The 23,595-nt window shown below is 41.3% G+C and overlaps 2 protein-coding genes across 2 annotated transcripts in view; one reads left to right on the forward strand and one right to left on the reverse strand.

Moving 5' to 3' along the window:
* Positions 1 to 15,885, forward strand: part of plekhh2 (pleckstrin homology domain containing, family H (with MyTH4 domain) member 2) — a 30,996-nt gene extending 15,111 nt beyond the window's left edge. Inside the window, exons 8-30 of the mRNA XM_069689772.1 lie at positions 451 to 1,355; positions 2,468 to 2,543; positions 2,664 to 2,758; positions 2,892 to 3,051; positions 3,279 to 3,415; positions 3,821 to 3,934; positions 4,186 to 4,272; positions 4,414 to 4,572; positions 4,748 to 4,828; positions 4,969 to 5,148; positions 5,535 to 5,643; positions 6,538 to 6,650; positions 6,951 to 7,130; positions 7,856 to 7,953; positions 8,799 to 8,976; positions 10,204 to 10,359; positions 10,447 to 10,544; positions 11,592 to 11,733; positions 11,980 to 12,116; positions 12,478 to 12,607; positions 13,240 to 13,326; positions 13,680 to 13,811; positions 15,020 to 15,885. Of these exons, the coding sequence (XP_069545873.1) occupies positions 451 to 1,355; positions 2,468 to 2,543; positions 2,664 to 2,758; positions 2,892 to 3,051; positions 3,279 to 3,415; positions 3,821 to 3,934; positions 4,186 to 4,272; positions 4,414 to 4,572; positions 4,748 to 4,828; positions 4,969 to 5,148; positions 5,535 to 5,643; positions 6,538 to 6,650; positions 6,951 to 7,130; positions 7,856 to 7,953; positions 8,799 to 8,976; positions 10,204 to 10,359; positions 10,447 to 10,544; positions 11,592 to 11,733; positions 11,980 to 12,116; positions 12,478 to 12,607; positions 13,240 to 13,326; positions 13,680 to 13,811; positions 15,020 to 15,205 (3,740 nt within the window). The 3' untranslated portion in view covers positions 15,206 to 15,885. The remainder of the gene's footprint in view (positions 1 to 450; positions 1,356 to 2,467; positions 2,544 to 2,663; positions 2,759 to 2,891; positions 3,052 to 3,278; positions 3,416 to 3,820; positions 3,935 to 4,185; positions 4,273 to 4,413; positions 4,573 to 4,747; positions 4,829 to 4,968; positions 5,149 to 5,534; positions 5,644 to 6,537; positions 6,651 to 6,950; positions 7,131 to 7,855; positions 7,954 to 8,798; positions 8,977 to 10,203; positions 10,360 to 10,446; positions 10,545 to 11,591; positions 11,734 to 11,979; positions 12,117 to 12,477; positions 12,608 to 13,239; positions 13,327 to 13,679; positions 13,812 to 15,019) is intronic.
* A 3,964-nt stretch (positions 15,886 to 19,849) lies between these two features.
* Positions 19,850 to 22,763, reverse strand: epcam (epithelial cell adhesion molecule). The gene is made up of 9 exons (XM_069689817.1): positions 22,392 to 22,763; positions 21,671 to 21,772; positions 21,315 to 21,573; positions 21,155 to 21,220; positions 21,003 to 21,069; positions 20,778 to 20,876; positions 20,481 to 20,678; positions 20,353 to 20,394; positions 19,850 to 20,252 (listed from the first exon to the last, which is right to left on the reverse strand). The coding sequence occupies exons 1-9, from the start codon at positions 22,447 to 22,449 to the stop codon at positions 20,229 to 20,231; spliced, it is 915 nt and encodes a 304-aa protein (XP_069545918.1). The 5' UTR covers positions 22,450 to 22,763; the 3' UTR covers positions 19,850 to 20,228.
* Between the last annotated feature and the right edge of the window lie 832 nt (positions 22,764 to 23,595).

Below are 23,595 nucleotides of genomic sequence, written 5' to 3' on the forward strand. Positions count from 1 at the left end.
CATTAATTTTGCAGGTGGTTGGTCAGAAAACAAAGACCTGTGTACTGTACAGATAAATTAAACTGGTGTTGGTGGTGCTAAATAAAAACCCAGGGCTGAAGCCATCCCTACGTCCACAATACCAACTCAAATCCAAAAACACTGCTTCTACCAAAGCATGTAAAGGAGCAGAAATACTAATGAAACCAAAGATTGAATTTAGTTTTTCAATAACATTGACAAAAATTGTTTGTTCTTCAGGTCTTTCGTATCTTTCAGCTGATTGGCATGAAACAAAACTAAGCTCTGATTTGGGAATCTTAGTTTTCTCAGTTGAAATGTGAATTAAACTGAAATAGAACCTGTATTTTCATTTTGTTTTACTCTACAGAACAGTGAAATAATTTTATATTGTCACTCATCTACTGTTATTTAATGACTGAATAGATGTGTTCATTTTTGCTTTGGCAGAGATGAGCATTAAGCAGACAATCTCATCAGGGACAGATGGTGAAGTCCACAGACCCAACTCAGCTGGACTCCTGTCTCCTCCACTGGGGGACAACAGTGCACCTGAGAGTCCTGGTGAGAATGTGTGTGGATCTCGTGGCATCTCGTCTGTCCTCTCCAGTACTGCGTCCGAGGGTGAAGGAGGAGGTGCGTACAGTCTGGAGTTCAGCCGGCCTGGCAGCGAGACCTACCTGACTGCTTCAGACGACAGCAGCTCTCTGTTTGACGATGACATGCAGCGTGCGGAGCGGCCCAGCTTTAACCTGCTGGAGTCATCAGACGGAGTGCTGGCGGGGTGTAAGGAGGCGGAGGAGGAGGACGAGGAGGGGCACAGGGCGAAGCTGGAGGACTGCGCCTCTGAGGAGCTCAACAAACGGTTCCAGTCCCAGAGGCTTGACTCCTCATCCTCCTCCAGCGAACCGAACACCCCCAGCCCCATCCTCACGCCCGCTCTCACCCCGAAACGACCCAACCCTCCCCAGGACCCGAGGGACAACCCCGCCTCGCCCAAACAGCCCCGCCTTAGGACACCAGCAGGGTTCGGCCTATTGAACATGTCTCTGGCCAAGAAACACCTGAGCCAGCCACCGATCAGCAGCGAGGCAGCACATGGGCAAACACGTAATGCCATCAGCATGCTTCGCCCCCTCCGGCCGCAGGAAACCGACCTCGACCAGCAGCAGGAGGTTGGCATGGAGACAGGCAGGAGCACACCTCCACAAAAGTTCCACAGCGCGCGAACAGCGCCCATTATTCCGTCCTTACAGACCTCATCTGAACCGGGGACAGAAACGAGCTCAGAGTGTGACAGCTCCACACCTGGCAGCAAACCTCCGACTCCACCTCTACACAGGCTCCCCTCTTGGGTAAGACTGGAAAAGGTCAATCTGAGGTCAAATCAGATTCTTTAAAGAATAACACAGATACTAGTCTATATTTTTTTGTCTCATTAACAAATCCCATTGAAAAAAATAAATAAATGATGCTACCTACACATAATGTCCAAAACCTATGATTGAGCCACTTTGCACAGGAAGACATGTTCCTACATTACAATAAACCAGAACTCTTATGATTCTGCTGCTTATTTATGATCGTTTATGGTATCAGTAAATATGTTATACTTTAAATGTCAATACTTTGTTTCCTAAAGAATTTTATCTCTAAGAAGGTGGAACGCCTCCGATGTCCGAGGTCTTAAACAGATTTTTTTATTTTGCTGATTTTTTTCTTAAATCACCTACAGAGCAAGAATAAAACATTACTTTAGAGAAGAAAGACTAAACAGGCTCGAGGAACTAAAAAAGATCTTACTAAGTTTGAAAAGACAATGAAAACGAAGGGACGAAGATAGAAGGACAGCACACAGATTAAATACACCAGGGAAGGAAGGACAACGAGGAAAGGTGAAGCTAATCAGGGCGGGGCAGGCAATCAGAAGCAGTGCAGGAAGTGAAACAAGACGGACACAAGAGCTGAGTGATTTTAAAACTAAGCAGGAGACACAAAACCTCAACTGAACTAAAGACTACTGAACTACAAAGTAAAACAAAAAGCACAAAAACTGATAAATTGATCAAGTCCAAACCATGACATAATCAAATTTGAATAAAGGCTTCATTTAAAAACTTTAAAATCAAAATTTTAGCCTCATGTTTTTCGCTATAAAATGAATGACTACAAAACTTTTTAACATCAGTAATTCTGTTGCTCAGTCTGCCATCTGCTGCTGAGGTTCATGTTGACAGTAGTACAGCCTGTACAACTGTACGTAGAACACAGGAGGTGAACGCCATGTGTCCCAGTAAATAACGAACCACATCTTAAGAATCCAACATTACAAAATAATTGTCAGTTGTGAGCAACAACATATAATATAGTAATCTATTGTGTGACATTTGCTGACAAAAATACATTTACTGTATGTGTTTTTTTTTTTTTAAATATAGACTGATAACATAGCACATTTTCTTTTTAGGAAAGTCGTATCTACGCTGTGGCTAAATCAGGAATCAGACTGTCTGACACGTCCTGCACAGACCCTGCTAGCAAAGGTAAGACAATAATAAAAAAAATAAAGGCCAGGTTGAAATAAAGGTTGAGCTGCTGATTCAGTCTCTGCTACAGAATATTTCTAATCAACAACTGACAAACTGAGGTTTAATCTGTTACAGACTCCTCGCTGCAGTCCTCCTATCCTGCCTTTGTGATGTACACATCCCTCATCTATAAAAACATGACAACACCAGTTTACACTACTCTAAAAGGGGTAAGTAGCAGGGTCTACCACCACACTTCATTTTGTGTGTTTGACCACCAACTTCATCAAAACATCTGGTTGGAGCTTAATCAGTATTGTGTTTTACGTGTGTGCCAAAACTGTGTTGATATCCGTCTCGCAGAAAGCCACTCTGCTGAGCAGCAATCCATTCTCTGAGGAGTCGTCCAGCTCTGAGGAGTCGTCCAGCTCCGGAGAGGAGGACGGCTCCGTCTGCAGCTCCCACACCTCCTCGAGCTCCAGAAAGGACAGCAGCCCAGGCAGCCCGCGCTCTCTCAAGAGAGGTACAACACAAAACATCTACCGGAATTTAAACAGCAGCTGAAAGTTAAAGCTGTTCTTGAGCTCAGCAGCTGAAAGCTATGCATCTTTCTTTCTCTCTGTCTTACACGTCAGTTTAAAGTTATTGTATGCTAACTTTCTATTAGGAAATTACTTATTTTTATCAATTCTGTTTTCATCTCATTGTACGTTGCCCTCTCACACTGTCACCTTCCTGCATCCCCTCCAGCGGTGTCCATGGCTTCAATGACATCAGAGAGTGACTACGCCATCCCTCCCGATGCCTACTCCACCGACACGGAGTGCTCTGAACCCGAGCAGAAACTCCCCAAAACCTGCTGCTCAGCCAGCGACAACGGCAAGAGTGTGAGTCACAGATCACTTTGTCTATTACACACACATCACACTGGGCCACGTTCATTAGTTTCTGTTCTCCACATTGCCATAGACTGGGAGTGAAAGCTGTGTAGAGATGTTTTTAAGTGTTTTGAGGTCAGTTTAAATGACAACTGAAGTCTGGGAGGTCATTCTGGGACTTCTACTGGATATACTGCATTTAGCTACAAAAGCTGTTCCACTTGTGACTTTTTTATTTATTTTTATATCTAAAAGTTTATTTTTGTTGGCAGATTAACATAAAGTGTCCTCATGTTCTACCCTTGAAATAATTACAACCGATTTGTTTTTCAGGAATGGTTTTATGAGTTTTTCCTTTAAATCTCAAATTTTGTCACTATACTACATAAACCTGACCAGTGTCGTGTCCCGTAGGAGCCAATGGAGAAGTCAGGCTACTTGTTGAAAATGGTCAAGACCTGGAAGAAAACCTGGAAGAGACGCTGGTTCGTCCTCAAAGACGGAGAGCTGCTCTACTATAAGTCACCTGTAGGTTTTATTCAAAAATTTTGCTTCATTTCTTTAAATAGAATTTACATTTTTTTTCAATGCTTTTTGACCTTTTTATTAATTTGTTGTGCACAAGTTAAGTAATTAGAATAGGATTAACGAAAAAGGAAAATAATATAGATCCATCATTGATAGATTTTAATGGACCACCTGTAATACTGCAGCTCAGTTGATATTGATCTGATCTGAGGTTTTGAGTTAAGCTGTAACACTTGGTCACTCCCCCACAGAGCGATGTGATCAGGAAACCTCAGGGTCAGATGGAGGTCAATGCCACCAGCAGCATCACCCGCGGAGAAGGGAAACAGGTTCTCCAGGTATTTCAGTAAAGAATTTTGTCCAACACTAAACCACCACCATCATTTAACATGTGTACACTGATCAAAAAGATAAACTGTGGTCAGATCTCAGCCTCTTTATTTAAAACCTCCGCCTGTGTTTTGTATTCATGTGTGCAGATAGTGACGGGGAAGCGCGTCTACTACCTAAAGGCCGACTCTCCCAACCTGCTGGAGGAGTGGCTCCGGGTGCTGCAGACTGTGCTGAGGGTCAAAGCTGCCAGTCCTCTCTTCACTCAGCCAGATATCCGCCCGGGCATGAAAGGACTGCTCATCAAGGTACACACAGATATGACCTTAAACTATGCACCAACTAAAAGAAGATTTAGTCATCCTCCAAAAATAATGCTTAATAACTACTTTTCACATTCTTCTCACATGTCTTATATTTGACATATATTTTCCTGTTAAATTTTCACTGCAGTTACTGAAATGTGTACGTTCTCTGTTGCAGGTGAAGCACGGCTACTCTAAGCGGGTTTGGTGCGCTCTGATCGGCAAAACGTTGTACTACTTCCGCAGCCAGGAGGACAAGGTGCGACCCAACAGCACTCGAACACATTCTCAGGCTGTAGAAAATCAAACTGTCACGCTCTTGTCAGGGGAAATTTTTTTGGCTTAACGTCACGTTACCTTTGTATCTGAGTGTGTACAGTGTCTTTTCTGTGTTCACAGTTCCCGCTGGGTCAGATTAAGCTGTGGGAGGCCCGGGTGGAGGAGGTGGACAGGTCGAGAGATTCAGATGACGACCTGAAGGCATGTGGGCGGGGCTTACAGGTGGCACCCTTCACCATTGCCATCCATCCGCAGGAGCAGGGTCCGACCTACCTGCTCATCGAATCCCGCCATGAAAAGGTCAGCGTCAGTCAAAGAGTTTTTGGTCTTCGTTGTGACCGTTATGTCCTGGACTTCCAAGTGACTCGTAGTTTCGACTTGTATTTTCTCTTCATGAGGGTCAGGTTTCTGTATGTGTTGCCGTCTGTCTGTCATTTTCATGTTCTTCTTTTAGTCATTAGAAACCAAACCTGAAAAGAAATGTACATTATGACTGGGGACTTTTTTCAACAAGAGAATATTGATTAAGAGATGATCCATATTTCTGTACGTTAAAGTAGCTAATCTGGGACGTTTATATTGAAAACAGATCATAATACATTGAGTAATATGGTTGTCTGTAAGAATGTTGTTTGTTAGCTGTTGTGCCTCTGGTATCCCTGACATTAATATCCATGGCTCTACAGGATTCGTGGCTGTACCATCTGGCTGTGGCAGCGGGCACCACGGTCGGCAAAGTCGGCACCGAGTTCGAACAACTGGTGGGAAAACTCTTCCAGCTGGATGGAGATCCAAGTGAGGCTTTTTCACACATTATTTTCTCTTTTCTTGTGTTTTACAATTTTGTTCTAACTGGATGTTTTTTCCTTCATACTTTCTTTGATCATTAATTTAATTAATTTTTGTGATTTGAAAGGCCTGTGTTACATCAGGAAAAATAAAACCAAACACATACTGATTGTATCCTGTTTGGAGCCTATTTATAACTACATTTAAACAGATTTTTAAATGGCTCGTGTAGTTATGTGATATGAACTGAGTCACTCCGAATGAAATTTAGTTTTGTTTTTTTATTTCTCACTCCAAAGTGTGTGACCTACTGTATGAAACGGCATGGTCCTTTATGAGTCATCTTGTTTCATAAAAAGTGAAGGAGGTATTGGCCTTTATTTAGATACTAATTTGTATCCTTTTAATGTAACAAGGAGTCACTGATGTTTTTGAACCTGCTATAAAAATTAAAAAAATACAAATAAAAAATAAAACTCCAAATTTGATGCAACAGAAATTAAGCACAACATTGAGTTTCATCATAGTAGGAGCAGGCGGCCTCCTCACTGAATGAGGCAGGTTACGTTTCAATCAATAACAATAACTGATCGTGGTACAAGACGAGGAAAAAAATAGATAGCCCACTCATTGCATGATTGGTGAATTTGCGAGTGCATAAACTTCTCCAACTTCCTTATGTATTCCATTTTTTTGTTTATTTGTGACCAATTTATGTTTTTTAATTTGCTATTTTAAATGTTATTTCAAGTCTCTTTTATTTATCTAGTTATTATACGTATACTGCACTGCATGTCTTTTTCCGCATTTCGCATGTCGCTCTCTGTGTGAAACACATCGTCTTTTATGACTTGTGCTTATTATAGTCTTTATCCAGCAGTCTGTCTATCTGCCTTTCAGCTTCTCAGATTTGGAGACATCCCGTGTTGTGTTTCAGTAAAGAGGCTCTGTCCTCTCCTCTCACCACGCTGCCCTCACAGGCCCTGCAGACTGAGGCTGTTAAACTCTTCAAGGTAAACACAGAAACACCTCAATACTTAATACACATTAATATAAAGCATTAATATGCAGTTTGACCTAGAAACATCCATGTGGGCGAATAATCCTGTGGTATTATGTATCAATACTTTACAGATTTTTTTTCTGTAGAATAAATTCTTTGTTTATTTATACTTTTGCAATATTCATTAAGAAGACAACACAGCAGTATGATAAGAGGTTGAATTTACCTTCAGCTTTAATCTTCGATAACGCATGAATTATTTATCTTTCTGCGTCTGTATCTGAACCTCCATCCATCTCCTTCCCCTAAGACTTGTCAGCTTTTCATCAACGTGGCCATCGATGCTCCGGCCATCGACTACCACGTCTCCCTGGCCCAGAGTGCCTTACAGGTGTGTCTGGCCCACCCCGAGCTTCAGAACGAGTTTTTCTGCCAGCTCATCAAGCAGACCCGCAGGAGGCAGCCGCACGGACACCCGGGACCCCTGCAGGTGTGCATGCTCACCACACGGTGGCAGCAGCAGTTTGGGTCATTCACAGAAAATACTTTGTCCAAAGAAAAACAAATTCACAGACTAAAGAGATATCAAACCTACCTGGAAAAAAAAATCACATCTCTTAAAAATCTTTTACATTTTTGTATCTAACATACCTTAAAGTTCAACACTTTACTTTGGAGAGTGTTGTCTCTGTTATATTGGCGTGATCTGCAAAAGAGTTTTTATATGCAGCAAGAGCAAAGTCTCAAATGTTCCTCTCAGACATAGAATACATCGTAACCTACACCTGCCTTTATAAACCAGAAACTCTGTCCACTGTCACTCTGCAGTGAGCTGTCATATCCAATAATGAGAGACAGACAAACACCAGCAGAGGGCAGCTGAATGTTCAGTAAAACCTGTTCATTTTAAAAAGACATGTCACATTGACACTTTGGTTTTGTCTCAGCCAGCTACAGAAAAGACAAACATAATGAGTCACAACTCAGTCCTCCTTTGTGAGCTCCTTTATGGCCATGAATAAACTCTGTACCTGATTAACAGGATCGAAACAATTACAGTTTTGGCCAGTTATTTTCATGCTTCTCATGTAACACAGAAACAAGGCAATGCTGTCTGCTGCTGCTGCAGGGGATTTATACACAGATTGTCTGAGTCACACGTGTGACAGTTTATAGAGATGTGTGATGACTGAGTGTTTGCGTGTCTTTCTGTAGGGCTGGCAGTTTCTGGCCTTGTGTGTCGGACTGTTTCTGCCTCAGCATCCTTTCTTCTGGCTGCTCCAGGTTCACCTCAAAAGACACGGAGACTCCAGGTGAGGAAACATCTGGGGTCTGAACACTGTTGAAGAAACAAGGCACACTCACATCATATGCTGTCCGATGTGAACGTAATACAGAAAAAGATGCTTGAGATGTTTTAGAAATTTTTCTATTTGTGTTCATCTTTTATCTTATTTTTTTTTATTATTTTTTTTTAGCTATTACATTTTCAATGAAGTTTACTGTTTCACTGCACTGATGTCATGTTGGACAATAAGGTTTATTATTAAAATGTCAAATATTCTGCATTTCCTACATGTGTTTATCACAAGTGTATGATAACCACATTTAGAACAATATATTGATATCAAAATTGTTTTATTATTTTAATAAAAATAATAATATTGGTATTGGCATCAGCCACAAAAGTCCAGTATCAGTTTAAAAGGATCTAAAAATCTAAAAAAAATATGATCAAGTTTGGGAATAAATCTTAGAAAGTTTTTCTCTTACGACAAATATGTCAAAACAATTTCAAGTTTTTGTCCAAGTTTGTTTTTATAATTGTTGTGTCTGACATGATTTCATAGATTTTTGCACTGATTTTTCAAATTTCAATTAAAATGTTAAGATACCTTTTTCTGCAGTAAAATTGTATTAACTTACACTGGTAGTTCCAAACATATTGAGCTTAAATTAAATCTTCAGTCATTTAAATACCATGCTACATGCTGAAGTACATTATTTCTCTCTCTACATGTGCATACACAAACATCATGCGAACTCCATCATTGCTGTCTTCATTTTGGTGGCTTTGATTGTTCTCTGAGTGAATTCAGGGTTATGGAAATGTACATTATGTATCCACAACTGATGACCTCCCCCTGTTTGTGCTCAGGACGGAGGTGGGGAAGTACGCCATCTACTGCCAGCGCTCAATGGAGCGGACGCAGCAGAAGGGTGAGAGGCAGGCCAGGCCGTCCCGTATGGAGATCCTGTCCATCCTTCTGAGGAACCCCTACCACCACTCCCTGCCCTTCAGCGTCCCCGTTCACTTCCTCAACAACACATACCAGGTGATAATAATACTCAGCCAATGATCGAGTAAAGAGCTGCTTTATAATCATAATCATCGTCACCTATAGCCTCTGATGTGGGAGTGAAGCCTGTAAACGTTATTTCATGCTAACAGGTTGAATCTTCCTTTTACATCACAGCTTCATGGTTTAGTTACACACAAAGGGTTTTGTCTGCTTACACTCTCGTGCACATGCTCACTTTTTCAGCTTCACTGCTCCACCCAGGATCGACCTGAGCACTGCAGGTTTCTCCTGAGTGGGTGTTTGTTTTTGTCTTGCCCTGCTTCCTGTGTTCTGTCTGCCGATGCATGCAGGAATTGATGAGATCATAGCCTCGAACACCTAAAAGCAGCTCTGGAGTCCTCGCAACGATACATAAACGTGTTTCGCGACATTTCTTTTCTAAATACGAACAATGAAGAAGCTGTTGCTACACTTTTCTCTTTTAATTATGAAACTGTTTTAAAGGGAGAGAATAAAGGAAACATCACATAACATACAGTACACTGTACATTATAGAAATCCCTCTCCAGATATAGGATTACAGATTGTTCTAACGTGTTTGTTTTTTATTCAATGACAAGATACCTTTTTGTTTACATCCATTACCCTAATGACCTTTGACCATGAGGTAGATATGTTTTTTTGTTTTGGTAAAAAAAATAAGTCCAAATAACTACTGGAAAGATTGATGTTTTGTGCAGACATTAATGTTTTCCTCAGGATGAAATATAACAACTTTTTGAACCCTAAACTTTTTGTCTTCATCACCAGGTCATACAGTAATTTCATTTTGCTTAATGACCAAAATCCCACAAAGCTAAAGGTATTCCATCAGTTGTACAATTGGTAAATATTAGCATGCTAACAACTTGAGCTCAAATGGTAGAATAGGATGTAAGGGTGTTAGCATAGTCATGACGGTGCTAGCTTGCTCATAGCTACGAGGGAAAAAGTGTTTAAAATCACAAAGACGTATTCAAAAAAATAATTTGGACAAGTTTGGAGTTAGAAATTTTCATTTTAACAGGATTTAAAGTTGAAAAACATTGAAATGTTTTGAGCTATAAATTTCTCGTTTAGAGCTTAGATTTGTTCATGTCTGATTTGATTTGATTTTTTTCACAGAACAATCCCTCATTGTACATTCAGATTCACATCATCCCAACAATAAGGAGCTCAATTGTCACAATCATGATCATCTGCACCAAATACTTTCTGTAGGTTGTGAGCTTTGATGCTTCAACAACAGTGGACGAGTTCCAGTGTCGCCTCAACCAGGACAGCGGCATTAGAAAAACAGGACTGTCTGGTTTCAGCTTGTACAGCGATGACCCCACTGGACGAGAGCTGGAGCATTGTCTGCTAGGAGGCATCAAGGTGCATCTTTTTTTCATATGACAATCACTTTTTGAAGATTGGAAGTGACGCATTTCCCAACACAAATCTGTCTGATGTCATCTGCAGATTTGTGACATTATCTCCAAATGGGAGCAGGCATCGAAGGAGCAGCACACGGGCAAGTCTGAAAATACCAAGACTGTCCGCCTCACCTACAAGAGCAGGTAGAGGAAAAGTCACAATAGACAGCATACATGTATGAAACCATCAGTCCAGATGTGAATTCAGGTTTAGGATTTCATGTTCAGCTGGGAGGGTTTGGCAATTATAGTATCTTTGGGATTCAAATTTCAGATTCAAAGTTACTGCTTGCTCATATTCAGGGTCACTAAATGCTACTTAAAGTGGAACTGTCTGATTTTTCACATCACTGTCCAGGTGTTGGGGATCACTAGTGCATAGGTTGAAAACAAATTTATGAAGCCTTTTGTGGCTGATAAACTGCATCAAGTCACTGATGAATGTTCACGGTGTCCTTCACCTTTGTCCAAAATCAACTGGGACAGGCTGCAGGCCCCCCTCCCCCTCCCCCCGTGTGACCCTGCACAGGATAAAGCGAGTTTGTATAATAGATGGACTCAGTGAGTCTCTTCAGTCATCTAAAGACTAGTTTGATAATGAAAAAAGTCAAAAGCTCTCCTGGCCTTTTGTAATCACTGCTTGACAACATTAGCAGCTGATAGCACAACATACTAAAATTTCTGACTGTACTGTTTGTGGCCCAGTTGCATCATGGGTAGTGTAAGCGACAGGTTTAATAAAACAAAATGATCTCTGCTTCAGTTGCATTGATTTCAACCTTTTTTTTTTTTTTTTTAATGTTCATTGCGACTGCAATGAACATTAAAAAAACAAAAAACACTGATTTATTGTGGTATTTCTGTTTACTTTCTATCTAACCAGGTCACAGTTTTATAGCATTTTAGCAAGGACAAGATGGAGGTTTAGAACACAGACTATATATAAAGATCAGGATTTGTTGTCACACCTAAAAATAGCCACAAAGGGGAAATCAAATGAATGAATTAAACTTTAGAGTGTGTTACTTGCTGAATTACAAGTTTCTTTTCTTACAAATTAGATCATTAGAGTTTTCATCGATCTTAAACAATTTTTTACAGGAGGTCAGTGAATATTTCCATTTCACCAACTACTTTGCCCCTCTTCTGTTTATATCTGTTTCTTTCCTGACTTTTCTCTTCCTCCGCCAGGCTGTACTTCTCTCTGCAGGTGAGGGGGGAGTCAGAGAGGGAGAGGTTGCTGCTGGCGTATCAGACCAACGAAGCCATCGTCGCGGGGCACTTTCCAGTCAACAAGGAACTGGCTCTGGAGATGGCCGCGCTGCTCGCACAGGTCTGATAGTGAAATGATTTTATGTTTTCACTTATAGTTTTGTTTTTATGCCACACTATCATCTGTAATAAAAAGAGAATATCTCCCACACTGTTCTTTCCATATTGATTTAAACCTACTCAAAGTAAAGCTGAGACATTTCACTTTATTTCAAGCTGACTTTGATGAACCAGAGAGCCTGAAGAAGACATCATGTTGAACTATTTAAATACTTACAGTCAGGACTGTATGTTTGTCTGTGTTCAGGTGGAGTTCGGAGATTTTGAACGTCCATTCTCTGCTTCTGGATCAGCTCAGACCAAATCTAACCAAACCCTCAAGCAGGTTCTGGACCGATTCTACCCGAAACATTACCGCAGGACCACGTCTGAAGAGCAGCTCAGGTATCTGAACACACTGAAAACTGGCTATAATTCCATCAACACAACATTTTCAGCTTTCAATAATTTATTTTATCAATAAAAGAATAAAAGATATTCTTATAGTCTTTTGTCCATTGTAAACTTGAGGTTTTCATCACAGGGAGTTGCAGCCTGACAAATAAAGTCTTAATTTGCTGTCATCATATTGAATCCAGTCCTGTCTGATCTGTGTGAAAAGATTATATCGATATTTACTTGTCTCAAAGGGACTCCCAAAAGTGTTGGGAAAAGCAACTTCGGAGATGAACACTGTGTTAAAGATAGACTGCTGTAATCGGGTAAATATGATGGATGAACAGTATCATCCTCTCCCTCCTCTCAGACAACTGCTGCAGCGTCTCTCAGGCCGCTGGGCCTCGCTCAGGGGCCGAAGTTCATCTGAGTGTGTCCGTATCTACCTGACTGTTGCCAGAAAGTGGCCTTTCTTTGGTGCCAGACTGTTTGAAGCAGAGGTGAGTGTGTGTAAACTGTAATCTAATCTGTAAATTAAAATCTTATCATCAGCTCAGATATATGCTGCAAAGTATTATTATTTTTTTCTCAAATTAAAAACAAGCTACAGAAAAGAAGAAGAGAAAGGTTGCAGGACACGCCTTTGTACAGTTAAGGTGTTTGTAACATGTTGTCAACACACAATCTTTTAACAAGCCAACAAAGTCCCAGACAATGCAGTTTAGTGCAACACACTGGCACAGTGTCAGCAGAATATGATTGTATTGGTGCTTATACAGGGGGTTTCCATTTCTTTATGGGTCACTAGCGGTAAAGCACATAGTGATGTCACAGCTGTGACTGCAGTGTGTTTACAGTAGTGTAGTAGAAGCTGTGGGATGATTAAATTACACTGATTGTTGCACTTCTGTTGACTTTAATTTGTTTGCAGTGGTTTCTAGTCAAGTTTCTTTTCTGAACTTTGAAATATGTATCCTCCACATGTGACTCGAGTTGAGTCAAGATCAAGAACAGCCACACTTGCATTGTGCTGATATAAAGCATACTGTTGGTGTTTACTCACAGAATAGCACATAGTTATGAAAACAAATTTGGAATTGATCTGACTCCCTGTTTCTCTCTCTGTTTTCAGAGCATTACTCCCTCTCCTGAGCCGGGTGAACGTGTTTGGCTGGCAGTACATGAAGATGGTATCAGCCTCCTGGAGCACAATTCCATTGTAAGCAGCTCTGCTGTAACTCTTTTCCAGACAGCTGTCCAGACATTATTCCTCTGCCGAGTCCCCGTCTTTTGCTTCTAAAGTACCGACCTTAAACATAAACATTTCTATGTGGTCTAAAATCACCTTTTAATATCACTTAGGGCCATTAATACAGTATGTTCAGCTTCATATCATTTTTAAAATACAAATCACCCAGTAGTAGTAACAGCTGGATAAAGACAATACTACAATAGAAGGCCTGTAATATCTGCTTTTATGTGGTTGTCAGAAACTGTGACTCACTTCATTGTTTTCCATATTTGTATAAGAATATTGTCCTCACACATATATCTTTATACCTGTGTGTTTAGAAACTGCTTGTTTCCCACCCCTACAAGAACCTGATGACATTTGGAGGCTGCAGGCAGGACTTCATGGTGGTGGTGGGTCAGAGCAAAGACAAACCTACAGAGAAACATCTGTTTGCGATGGATGCCTCCAAGGTCAGTGAGAGAGCAGCCTCGGTGTCTGATGGGTGACATTTATCATATCAATGACATTAACACACTCAAAGTTTAGTTCAGAGGCTGGTTTGTTGGATGTATGAGGCTGTTCATGCCTGGCATTTACATGCGTCCTGGGTGATCCGATCACAAGTGGTCAGCTCAAAGTAAAGGTGTGAACACAGAGATCCACTATGCGTCTGGGATGCAAATGGGATCATTTCTTTGAGCATTGTGAAAAGCAAATGTGTATTGAGTGACATTGAAGGACCACCTACTCAACCAATGTCCTCTGAATAAGTGATAGAAATATTGAGAGCAGCTCTCAGTGCCACATCCAAGTGTTTGTATCTGCTTCCACATGCTGTCACGTTACAACCTACTTTTCTTCAATTTTTTTGTTACCAGAAAATATAACCCGTGTGATTCGTCGGAGCTCAGCTGAACTGCTTAAGTTTACCTCGTCTGTAATTTCTGACCAAGCAGAGCCCAACCCTCTTGAACATGTGTTCAGACAAATGTCAATTAAGCTAATTGACAGCGCATTAAAATGAGGATCGAGTGGAGATCATTGTGTTAAATGCCTGCTGCTCTGCCTCCTCTCTCCTCATGGGTGTGTTCACATGTTTATTTACTTGTTTATTTATGTTTATATGCATATAGAGCAGGGAAGTGAGAACCGATCACAAGTGGTCACTTGAGACAAATGTAGAGCCAATTGATAATGCCAGGAGTGAACTGATATTACAGCTGTGATCGCATCACAGTCGCTTGTTAATGGCATGTCTGTCCAACCTGTGTTTGTTCTGTAATAATCGAAAATTTGTTTGTACAATAGTCAGATTAGATTTGTCAAATTTAACAGTATTACAAAGGGCTGCCTTTCATTTCATTGAATATTAATCAGCGTCTGACATCACAGGTAAAGTACATATTACAAAACACAATACAATCTGTCATCCTGGCAGCAGCATGAGGCTGGTTAAACATTTGTTTCCTGACATTACCTTTGTCCTACTGAGAAACCTGACGATCAGATTGAGGAACAAGTGAGTCTCGTGAGTGGAACTGACTATCAGGTGGCAGAAGCTGCTAATAATTAACTATCAATAGCTTCAAACTAGACTAAACATGACTGAACATCACAAACAACTAAATATGAATGGATTTTTATTAGCATTGACATGCCCGTTTTGTTTGGCCAACAGATCAGAGAGATCACCCTCCTCATCTCCAGTTATATCAACAGCGCTCATCAGCAGAAGGCCGCCGCCCACCACCTCTCTGCCCCGGCTCTGATGGTGGCCCAGCCAATCAGTCTGAAGAGCAAAGAGCTGAGGAGCAAATCCCCGCCGGCGCTGGGACGCCCTAGCAAGGCTCCCACGCTGCTCTGATGGCTCCAAAAATACAACTTCCTGATTTTATTCAAATAGAAAAAATGTAGCATTTATCTGCAGCTGCACTTGGACTGATTCCACTAGAATACAGCCTGTAGATTTAGTCAGGTTGGACTGGTCACCCCTCTGCCTGCTGGAGGAGACAAACGGGGAAACAACCGTCTCTGTTTGATGTAGTTTAATATCCCAGACCAGCTGAGGTCACAGCAGCTCGCTGATATCATCACACAGCGCCTTTCTGCTTTCCCTAGAGAACACTTTATGAGATTTATGGCTTCAGCTGGAGCTGTAAGCGTTACACATACAGTAGGTACAAAGGGCTCCAGAAGCAACTAAGAGGCTTTGCTTAATACTCAAAAAAAAAAAACATTTTGGTCTCCCTGATGACTGTGTAGCCTTCATGTTGTGACCCCGATGAGAAAAGTCAACGGTATTTATTGACAGACTGAGCTAGTGTTCGGAAACTTCAAATCAATTAGTGTTGATGGTATATTTCCTTAAAAAAAAAAAAAAAAGAGGCTTTTTGAAGTTAACTGTTGTCGTCCTGCCTTAAAAACAATAACGCACAGTTATACACCGAAGAGAAGAGGTGATGACGCTTTGATAAATCATTTAAGAGGGGATTTTTGTGAAACTCTTCCAGTCCCACAGAAATGCTAGAAGAGTTTCACTTCCAGCGGGATGTGAAACTCTTCCAGTGTTAGTCAAGTATAACGAAGAAGACAATGATGAAAGCAGGAGGCAATAACAAGCACGCAGACTGCAGCTGAAGAAGACTAATTACATGCAGTGCTCTGTGCATCCTTTTTGGATCACGTGATAGAAGAGTTGTCTGTTTCGTGAGCTTATAAGAGGAAAGCACCTGTGTGTTTTTAGTTACTGAACAACCAGAGTGGTGAAACTTTAATCATGCCCAAATACTTCGGGCCTCTCTGCTCGAGTGAATGACTAGAAACCAGCAAGGTTCTTCCTCTCTGGATGTTAGATGGCAACGTTTAGGGATGTGCACGAGGAGGGCACGGGAACGGAAGTCACGTCAGCTTTATTTACAAACGGTAACACACATTTCTCTATAATGAGTTCACTTTTTTTTTTAAAGTGTCCAAACAGCTCAGCACAGCAGTTAATGTAACATCAAAACTGATGTAGCAGACAGGTTTTCACTCATTTACACAGTGACCTAAAAACCAACAACAGGTAGCATGACAGATCACTTTTGTTTCTGAAGTTTCTTTTTAGTTCTTTTATCATAAACCCGGAGTCCATTACAAGAAAACAAAAAGCATGTCTTTACTGATAATGGATCAGACATGTTGCAGTTTGCTCCCATTAACGTTTTTATGCCTCTTCGCCATCTGTCTGTACCGCTCTTGTGAAAGCGTTATCTTAAGGATAGCCTGGCAGCACCGACTGTGTATCACAGCTTCAGTTTTTTTCGCTGTGAATACAGTCTGGTAACTTGCTGCCCAGAATAAAACACCAAACGTTCAGCATTCAGCGCAGAATAAACACTCAGCGTCTCGTCAAGCTGCCAAAGTTCATTAAAACAATTTTTTTTTTAAAAGTTGTACTCGGGAAAACGCATGGACACGGGCCATAGGAAGTGTCAGCTGGTTACGGCGCATGCTGATTGGTTAAAATGAACCCGAGGTCTACGCACAATAGGATGAACAACTGCAAATGATTCCCTAAAGCAGTTAAATCGGGTCTGGTTCGCACCAGGCTATCTTAAGAATGCTTTGAGGGAATTTCTTCAAATTTGGCAAAAAGGTTATCTTGGTACCAATGATGAACTGGTTAGTGTCAAAGGTCAGGTTCACATTGAGCCCAATTCAACCCATTTACAGAATATATAGCTTCTTTGCAGCAACATCTACTGTATATGACTTTAGACAGATGTGCATGTAAACTACAGCTTGAGTGGTTAGCGGAGGAATAAAACTGCATTCATTAATTCCAGTAATGCAAAACTAGACATATTCCCTTGATATAAATGTATACGGGAGCTATACATGTGGAAATTTAGCAGTTCGACTGAACTTTTTCTGGTGCATGAAACCAGACGTTTGCATCCAGGTCACTTCTTACATCCTGGGAAAGAAACTTTTTGCATGTCTGATCCAACCCTGGAAATCTGGTGTGTCCAGACATCCGGCATTCACTGTGGCTCTTGGTCTTAAAATTTCTACCTTAATGAGGTAGAAAATTCCTATGTGGGGTTGTTGACAGTTAGGTGGAAGGACAATGGACCGTAAACAATGTAAACCCACAGTTTAAACCCACATCGATTTCTGTTGTGCTGACTGTCAATTCAATTGAATTCAATTGAATTTATTTATATAGCGCCAAATCACAACACAGGTTATTTCATGGCACTTAACACATCAAAGTCCTTACAGCAGAACTTTACAATATTATACAGAGAAACCCAACAATTCAACAATTCCCACATAAACTAGGAGGGAAAGAAACTCCAACAGAGGGAAGGAAAAACTCACTCTTAAGAGGAAGAAACCTCCGACAGAACCAGGCTCAGAGGTGGACGGCCATCTGCCTCGACCGGCTGGGGTGATGGGAGAGCAAAGAGAAAAGGACAGCATAGAGATGCAAGACATGAAGGGAACTGTATGGAGAGGCAACAGACAAACTATGGGAGAGAAAAAGCATTAAGTTAATGAGATGTTATGAGTGTGTAGAGAGAGTGAGAGGAAAGAAGCTCAGCACATAACGAGGTCCCCCAGCAGCCTCGGCCTATAACAGCATAACTAAGGGTTGGTTCAGGGCCACCTCTGTCAGCATTATATGGTTCTATAAGATCTCTGAGAGAAGATGGAGCATGGTCATGAAGAGCTTTGTAAGTCAGCAGGAGAATTTTAAATTCAACTGTGTGAACAGTTTTCAGTTGTGTTACTAGTTCTAATAAAGAAATATAGAAGAAGATGGTGAGAGCGTGTGCCAAATGTTGCTGGACCAGATCAATGAAAATGTGGTTGTTGAAAGAGAAACATGATGGTTACCTGACGTGACTCACAATATAGTAATTAGTCAACCTACAAATAAACTGGAATAACAGAACTTTTTTTTATGTTTGGTACTTTGGTAACATTTTTTTTCCTCCTAGAATTATTTTAAGCCTGTTCACAGTGCGTGTTGTCAGGTTGTATTTATTTGTCATATAATATGCATCATTTAAATCATCCTTGGAATAAAGCTAATGACAGCAAACTGGTGTCACTGAGTGCCATTCATGTAAATAATCCACAGCCTGTGGGAAGCTGTTCAAATCCATAACATTCACACCCATCCCACCTTCCCCCCTTCTTTGCAGCTCTGCCCACAAACCTGCCCGAGGTGCTCCTCATTGGTGAGAGCACAGCTGACGTGCTGATACCTGTTGCAGGTGCCCAACACACCCTCATTCCTACAGTCTTTCACAGAGGGTGGGGGGGGGAGAGAGAGAGAGAGAGAGAGAAATATGATACCTAACCTGTCTGAGAAGTGCCTTTGTCCCCATGTTGCCACGGGGATGAAGGGAGGGAGGGCTCTCGGGGGAGACAAACAGGGTGAAGCAAAAGGGAGTTTAGGCACAACAGACACATAAAAGTGAATTATTAAATTTGTAGGCGTAGAGGAGAGTTAAATATGTTGTTGAGGCTTGTCAGAGATCCATTTCTGTTACAGTAAGGCTTCATTTTGAGAGGAGGTTGAAACAGGGACAGGCTCTTGCCCTCAGAGAGCACAGCCACAGAAAATATCACACCGTCATGTGACGGGAAACCAGCTGTTTCCTTCCTCACTCTTTGTCCCTCCGGTGCTTTAGCCTGCATTGGTCTCTGACTTCTCACCTGACTTGTGAACAATCATCTTACTAAGTGCTTTTAAACTCAAACCTGTCTCAGTATTTGTTGTGTACATACTGCATACGTTGAGTTTGTGTGCGAGCCAGAACCTGACTGACAGGTCGAACACTGACGTACTCTTCCGGAGAAATGGCGAGAAATGACAAACCGCCACCTCCCTTCTGCTCTAATGGGTGTTGTCGCACAAAGAGGAAATCTCAGCCAAACAGTGTCATCAAAACATTAAAATTTTCCACTTGTTTTTGAGCTAAAATATTTCACCACATTCCTGCAGGTTGACAATGAACTACCTTGTGTTTTCTGTAGAATATGTGCCATAAAAGTGACCCATGGAAAACAGGGATTAAAGGATCCTTCAGAGGTTAGCGACACATTCAAAACATACACCTGCCACACCCATTCAAAACTTCTGAACAGAAAACTTCCAGCGGCCCAGCCAATGGACACAAAGAGCTGATTTCAATCTATTATGTCAGCAGCCATTTTTAACACGCATTAAAACAAATAATGAAGCTTCTGAGAAAATTTACTGTAAACAAAGCATCAAAAGGTAGGTAGGTAGGTATATACTTTATTAATCCCCGAGGGGAAATTTTTTTTAAAGTAAAAAAAAAAAAGAGAAGCTTAATACACCTCTTAACATGCAAAAACAGTGCTCAGTGGCCTCCTCTCACTTGCTCCCTTCCCCCCACTGGGTCTATTGTACTTTTCCACTGTGACCGAAGACCAAACACACTCTACTGATAAACCCTCACACCACCAACAAACCTTCCACACAGACTTTTTTTTTTTTAACAGTTTTATTAAAAACAATCCAACAAACACATTAAGTAAGAAACTGTACAATCTATGACATGGACTTTGAACTGTTCAACAAGTTCAAACATTAAAATGTGACGCGTGTCAGGCAAGCTCTGAGAAGCACAGTTCATTATGGCAGACAGATCGGGCGGTGCGTTACGACTTTATACTATTCACAAATAAAATGGTTACCAATAGTGCCTACAACATCAAAACATAAAAGAATCAGGTTGATTGTTCCTTTACAATTCGCATTCCTAAAGTAAAAAAAAAAAAAGGATGGCGGCACACTCCCATGGCAAAAGAATTCATCCAAAAAGGCGGCGTACAAGCCGATTCCTCCTCCTCGAGATGCTGCTTTACATGTTGTCCATCTCTCTTTGCTGGATTTAAGAGATAAAACGGGTTGTTAAACAGCTGATCCCCAGCGCAACAAGGAATGTTTGCACAGACAAATACAAGGTAACAGGAAGTTCATCTCACCTGAGCTTTGTTGTACTGATTCTGACGCCTTCTGGCAAAGAACTACGCACACAGAAAAATTAAATTAGGACTCTGATTTCCGTGTTAAGGGAAAAATCGACATTTAAACCAAAGAAACATGTACTCACCAGGACCAGCACACCAGCAACCACAGCCAGCACCACCACCACGATGACGGCGATGATCCCGCCTGACAGGTTCTTCATGGTGAAGGTCGGGGCCTCCTCGTCCACGTAGTACACCAGGATGTTCTCCATCTCCAGAGTCTGGCCGCCCACAGTGGGCGCAAACTTGTCCTGGTTCTTGAACAGGGGCAGCACCTTCACCTGCAGGAGGAAGAAGAGACCACAGGGTCAGACAAAAAGGTCCTCTCTTTGACTCATTGCAATATAAATACATTTAAAAAAGAAGGTGCTCCGACGTACATCTTTCTCCATGTAGTAGGCCATGTGGGTCAGTTCGTTCATGTGGTCTCCAATGTCCTTTTTCACATCCACGACGATCAAGCGGGCCTCGGGGTCGTACTGTAGGATGGCAGACAGGAAGCTTTGTTAGACCGGTAGAAAGGGGGAAGTGGTTTACAATAGTTTTCTGTAAGCTAAATACATCAAGTATATTTTAAAGTTATTCCCCATATTGGACTCACTCACCTCAACTTCCTTCACTAAAGCCTTGTTAAAGTTGTCATATCGCTTGTGAATGGCCTCCGCAATGGCACTGTTGTTAGGATGAGAAATTACAATCATGAAATACTGACACTTTTTATTTACTTTTAAATGGTTGCTGTTAAAAACACACTTACGTCTTCAGTTTGCTAGCATCCACTGGAGCGCTCAATTTCTTGTGTGTCAGCTGAAGACGGAGCCAGCTGGAGGAAAAATTAAAAAAAAGAACAAATTCAGCATTGAATATTTAAACTATTCACCCTAATGCCGCACCTCCACCTTGATGAAGTTACTTACTAGGTCTCCACCAGCTTCTCACACTTGAGGTCCCTGTCTCCCTTGTCAGTTCGCCGAACGCCAGCGCTGTTGACGCACCAGCACTCCTCGGTGTTGTTGCACTGCTTGGCCTTGAATTTGCCATTATTCTCACAATCTGGGTCGTAGATGCCGTCATTGTCCACGAAGGCCGACTCAACCGGCTTTCCTCCGGTACGAGTGTCCAGGCCCTTCTTCGCTCTGTACATCTCAGCCTTCATCAAGTGGCACTTTGGGATCACTGAGACAAAAGAGGTAAAAACATGAGCAAAGAACCAGAGCAACCTGCATGAAAGGAAACATGTAGGTTTGATTAAAACACCCATCTCGTTACTTACATGTTGAGCAGTTAAGGTTTTGTTTAACATTATCGCCAACCATAAGGAAGCATGAACATGGATTTCCATCACAGGTGGCCCACTTCATTGTTTCACATGGACCTAAACAGAGACATGACAGTCAGTCATTGACAATGAAACAAGAACTCTCCATCTTTTAATATTCAAATATCAGTCAAATGAATATCCTTGATCACGTTTGGACAAAGGCCTACATTATAATTTCATCCTAAAAAAAAAACAGTGAACTGGTGAAGCAGTTTCACAATAGGGTTTATTTGTTTTGTCACTTTATGGCTGTATAAAAAGCAGAGGCCTAAGTGCAGCAGGAAGACAGGTAGGCATACCCAACACCTGGGCGTTGGTTTCTGCAAACAGACAAATCCCCAAAGAGCGTGACAAGCGCTCCCAACCCCCACCCGACAACTAAACCGGCTGGCTCTTATTTCCAAACAGCTTTTAAATCACACTGCGGGACATGGACCATTATCTCACGGTAAATTAAGCTCATTTCAATTTAAAACAGGCAAAACTACAAAACACAAGGAGCTTACATTATCATGTATATGTGTTTTTGTAACTAAAGTTGCTTCAATTATAAAAAGGTGTTCTTGACATAAAACATGAGATATTTTTAGGTCATTCATAAGTCTCGCACAAACTGCGTTGCACGACATTTTTAGCCTGATGAAGTTGTATCAATTCAAACTACTGTACTCACATTGAGCCGAAGTTCCCACCGCGAGGGCAGCGAGGAAGACGAGAATCCACGTTTTCATGATGAAATTAAGGAGAGGGGGGGGAACAAACTCAAAACTAATTAAAGAAAACGGTTTGCTTCCTCGGCTTTCTGTCCGTCCGTTGTCCACAGAGGTCACACCAAGAATGAAGAGCAACGTCGATGGAACACAACAAAGCTTCCTTTTCTAGCCGCAGGTGTGTCCCGGTCAAACCTGTTTGGAGAGAAACTCAATCGGAGAGCGCGTGCGTGCGCGCGCACACACACACACAAAGGTAAGGACTCAAAAGAGCACGAGCACAATTTAAAGTGACGTCGCTGAGCGGAGTTGATTATTGATTATATCCCTTTTGGTTGTTGTAGTCCAATTGACGGAGGGAGAAGTTATCTGGTTAATTTATAAGAAAAGTAGTTTCATGACGTCAGACTAATTTGCATAGGCGGGGACGGGGAGGACGCTGCGGTAGTCAAACGCGCCTGCTTCCGGGGTGACCATATTTGCGCTCTCTGTTTCTGTTGACATATTTTCTTCTTTCAGCTCTTCAATACATCGATATTTCCAATGCTTCCTGTCATACTTTTAGCTAAAATAGACTATAATTAAACAAAATGTCCGCTACAGTAGGTTCATTTTAAACTTGTCAATCTGTAGGCTGTGCTATATAATAACCTTTGAACATAAAGAATAACTGATCCTCCTGCAGGGTGTTACTTATCACAGCTTACGGTGTTTTTCATCTTTAAGGTACTTCATAGATTCTACTGAACCATTGTAATATTCTATTGTATTATAGTTTGAGTCTTGTAGTGTTCTGTTTTTCCATGTTGAGTTCTTCATACTTATTGTTGAGTCTTTTTATGTACTTGATGTTGAGTTGAATGTATTTTACAGTCTCATCGAGGAGCATGCGTTGCAAATTAGCTTTGGCTATGAATGTTGTGTGTGATATCAGTTCATGCCACATCATTGTCGCTATAGACATAAATATATAATTTTAACAGTTTAGAGTCACTTTTATCGTGGCATGTGTTCCTATTATATTATATTACACCATTATATCAATCCTGTAGGATATTTTAGCACTTAGCACATTTTTACACCATTGAAACCATTGATCAACGTGTTTTTATTCATACTTTACCACCACCTAAAATATCCCTAATTATGTACATAAAACACATAGTG

The sequence above is a fragment of the Brachyistius frenatus genome, unplaced genomic scaffold (assembly GCF_029030835.1).
Source record: "Brachyistius frenatus isolate BFR_SWC_R1_liver_20210118 unplaced genomic scaffold, ASM2903083v1 Contig_8, whole genome shotgun sequence".
NCBI classification, from domain to species: Eukaryota; Metazoa; Chordata; class Actinopteri; family Embiotocidae; genus Brachyistius; species Brachyistius frenatus.

Excerpts from the sequence above, each read along its gene's own strand:
- epcam (XM_069689817.1), bottom strand. The coding sequence starts at position 22,449 with ATGAAAACGTGGATTCTCGTCTTCCTCGCTGCCCTCGCGGTGGGAACT. Across the intron at positions 21,070-21,154 it reads GATGCTAGCAAACTGAAGAC|TGCCATTGCGGAGGCCATTC; the intron begins GTAAGTGTGTTT and ends TCCTAACAACAG. Across the intron at positions 20,679-20,777 it reads CCTACTACATGGAGAAAGAT|GTGAAGGTGCTGCCCCTGTT; the intron begins GTACGTCGGAGC and ends TTCCTCCTGCAG.